The following is a 2,825-nucleotide window of genomic DNA, read 5'->3' as shown; positions in this document are numbered from 1 at the left end:
TGGTATGTTATTTGTTGTATGTTTGTTGTTCTCGGGCCCCCTCCGAAAAGCTTTTAGTAGCTCATTTGGGGTTCCCCATTTCACGCGGCCTGTATATGATCATTGTACCTCATGAAAAGGTGTTTAAATGTACAATGATGACGTGTGAAATAAACAAATAAACACGTAACACAATAGGGTGTCGGAATGGTATACGATTATACTTCTCATTTGGTGTTTTTTTGAACGGGGACAAGCCGGAATGAAAACAAGCCAAACTTTAATAGGAGTTACAAGGGTATTTTGAAAATGATAGAGTAGAAAGTACAGATAATTGTCTGAAAATGTAAGGAGTAGAAGTACAAAGTCTTCTGTAAAATAATTACTCCAGTAAAGTATAGATACCCAACATTGCCAGTGAAGGTGGATGAAGGTTGGGGTGATGTGCTGCCCCGTCTTGGTGTAGGTAAGGACCATGGCGGCAGAGTTTTGGACACACTGGAGCCTGTCTAGGGTTTTGCTGGGGACCCCAGACAGTAGTCCAAACGGGGGGTAATGAAACTAGCTAACACTTACTGAGAACGTACGAGAAAACGTAGTGATGGATTTATAGCTGGAGCAACCGAATCCTGGACTTCCCATATTTGGATCACGTTCAAGTAGCTCGGGAAAAAGAAGGTGTGTACCAAACGTAGTCTACAGGTGTTATTTTAATGTGCCAGACAAGACACAAAACTAGGATCCGGGCTAAAGGAACTTAACCCCCCCTGAGATTCAGTGAAGTTTTCGGGAAGGTAGAGAGCACTGACCTGGTCTGCCACTTCTCCTGGCTCTCCCCCTTCTCTCGTGGACAATAAGAATACTCTTGAAATTCATTGGCGAACAGCACGCAGTCGTGTCGAGGGTCTTTGAGCAGGTTTCGCAGACGGTTGTATTGCCTGCACAGACACACACAAAAATTTTAAGAAAACACTTTTTGAAGATCCAAATCATAGGGATAACAACAACACTATTGGGGGGTTTGAGAGGGTCTGCTATCGGTCAGAAAAGGTAAATGGCAAAGTAGCATTCCTCATCACAAAAACAAACATGGAAATCTCACTTTTTGTCTGCAGACTTTTTCCTTTGGGTGAAGAAACGTAAGCAGGAAAATGTGGAGGGAACTGCAAGTTGCTAGTTATTAGCTTTTTGTGTCATCGTGGTGATGTGTGCGCTAAGAAGTTTTCCTTTTATCTACAAGACAAGCATTTATGATGCACTTTACTGTATCTTCCTATTAGTAGAGTAGCAAGGAAACTCAAAGGTTATCGCACACGCGCACGCATACACGCGCACGCACACACACACGCACACACACAAACCTCCCTGTGGGTCGACGTGAACTGGAAACTTAAATTACCAACACAGTATGGCATCAGAATATGCTCTACCAGCTAACATTATCAAAAGTGTACTTGAAGTCTCATCATATTAATGATGCAACATTTTTCAGAATGGCGGCGTAAGCAAAAATCCAAAAAAAGAAATCCTGAGGTCATGCGGGACTCCTTATTGACAAAGTTATTGTCAAAAGGCAATGTTTGTGTGGGAGACGTATTTAAAGTCACACGTTCTGCTTTGTCTGCAGAGCTACGATGTAACGAGCATGACACAGACACACAGACACACACAGACACACACAGACACACACAGACACACACAGACACAGACAGACAAGACCTAGGACACAGACAGACACAGACAGACACAGACAGACACAGACAGACACACACACACACACACACACACACACACACACACACACACACACACACGAGCAGGTGGGTTGTCATTAGAGGCCTAATTCAAAAGCAGCCTCAGGAATTAAAAGGTTTTGAAGACAGGAGCCGTCATGTTGCTTACAGGGTGCCTGAGGCATAATAAGCCTGACCACCACTAGTATGCTTCTGCTGACATACGATAACACACAACTAAGGCTGAGAGGAGTCATCATGACGACTTTAGGGCTGCAACTAACGATTATTGTCATCGTTGATCAATCTGGCGATTATTTTCTCTAATAATGGATTAGTTGTTTGGTCTCTAAAATGTCAGAAAACGGTGAAAAATGTGGATCCGTGTTTCCCAAAACCCAAGATGATGTCCTCAAATGTCTCGTTTTGACCACAAATCACAGATATTCAGTTTACTGTCACAGAGGAGAGAAGAAACTAGAAAATATTCACATTTAACAAGCTAACACCAGAGAATTTATTTACTCTTAAAAAGGTTTTTCATTTTACATTTTGACTCAGAAAAACAAATCTCAATACACTGTGCAGCTGTGCAGCAGGTTGCTGTGTATGTGTGTGTATGTGTGTGTGTGTGAGAGTGTGTGAGTGTGTGTACCTGCGTCCTTTGCTGTGCTGCACGGCCTGGCAGGCGGTCTGGGTGAAGACGACGCCCTGCAGCTCTCTGAACTCCAAGATCTCCAGATAGTCCACCACCACGCCGACGTCAGGAACCACGTAGTGGGTCAGGTCTCCTGGCAGCACCTTGCCACCTGCTGGGGGTGGACGCAGGTAAAACCGGTCATTTACACGGTCACATGGATGATACAGGGATTCCCTTCAACATAAAGATAAGTCTAGATACCTCCAGATTAATCGATTCATTCTCAACTACTGAATTAATTGCAAACTATTTTGATAACTGATGAATTGGTTTGAGCACATTTTAAAAAGACAAGTTAAACTTCTCTGGTGTCAGCTTGTTAAATGTGAATATGTTCTAGTTTCTTCTCTTCTATAGCCAGTAAAGATTAGATTAGATTAGATGATACTTTATTCATCCCACAGTGGGGAAAT

At 42.9% G+C, this 2,825-nt stretch overlaps 1 protein-coding gene across 2 annotated transcripts in view; it reads right to left on the bottom strand.

The window, feature by feature from the left end:
- dis3l (DIS3 like exosome 3'-5' exoribonuclease) overlaps nucleotides 1-2,825 on the bottom strand; it is a 27,091-nt gene that overhangs the window by 22,260 nt on the left and 2,006 nt on the right. The window contains exons 2-3 of one of the 2 annotated variants that reach the window (XM_032510695.1): nucleotides 2,368-2,524; nucleotides 789-917 (exon numbers count right to left, since the gene is read on the bottom strand). In XM_032510695.1, coding sequence (XP_032366586.1) covers nucleotides 789-917; nucleotides 2,368-2,524 — 286 coding nt within the window. The remainder of the gene's footprint in view (nucleotides 1-788; nucleotides 918-2,367; nucleotides 2,525-2,825) is intronic. The other variant, XM_032510696.1, reaches the window with a different exon arrangement.

The sequence above is a fragment of the Etheostoma spectabile genome, unplaced genomic scaffold, assembly GCF_008692095.1.
Source record: "Etheostoma spectabile isolate EspeVRDwgs_2016 unplaced genomic scaffold, UIUC_Espe_1.0 scaffold270, whole genome shotgun sequence".
NCBI classification, from domain to species: domain Eukaryota; kingdom Metazoa; phylum Chordata; class Actinopteri; order Perciformes; family Percidae; genus Etheostoma; species Etheostoma spectabile.
The sequence above is the reverse complement of the archived record's forward strand: the minus strand, read 5'-3'. Positions and strand labels throughout refer to the sequence as shown.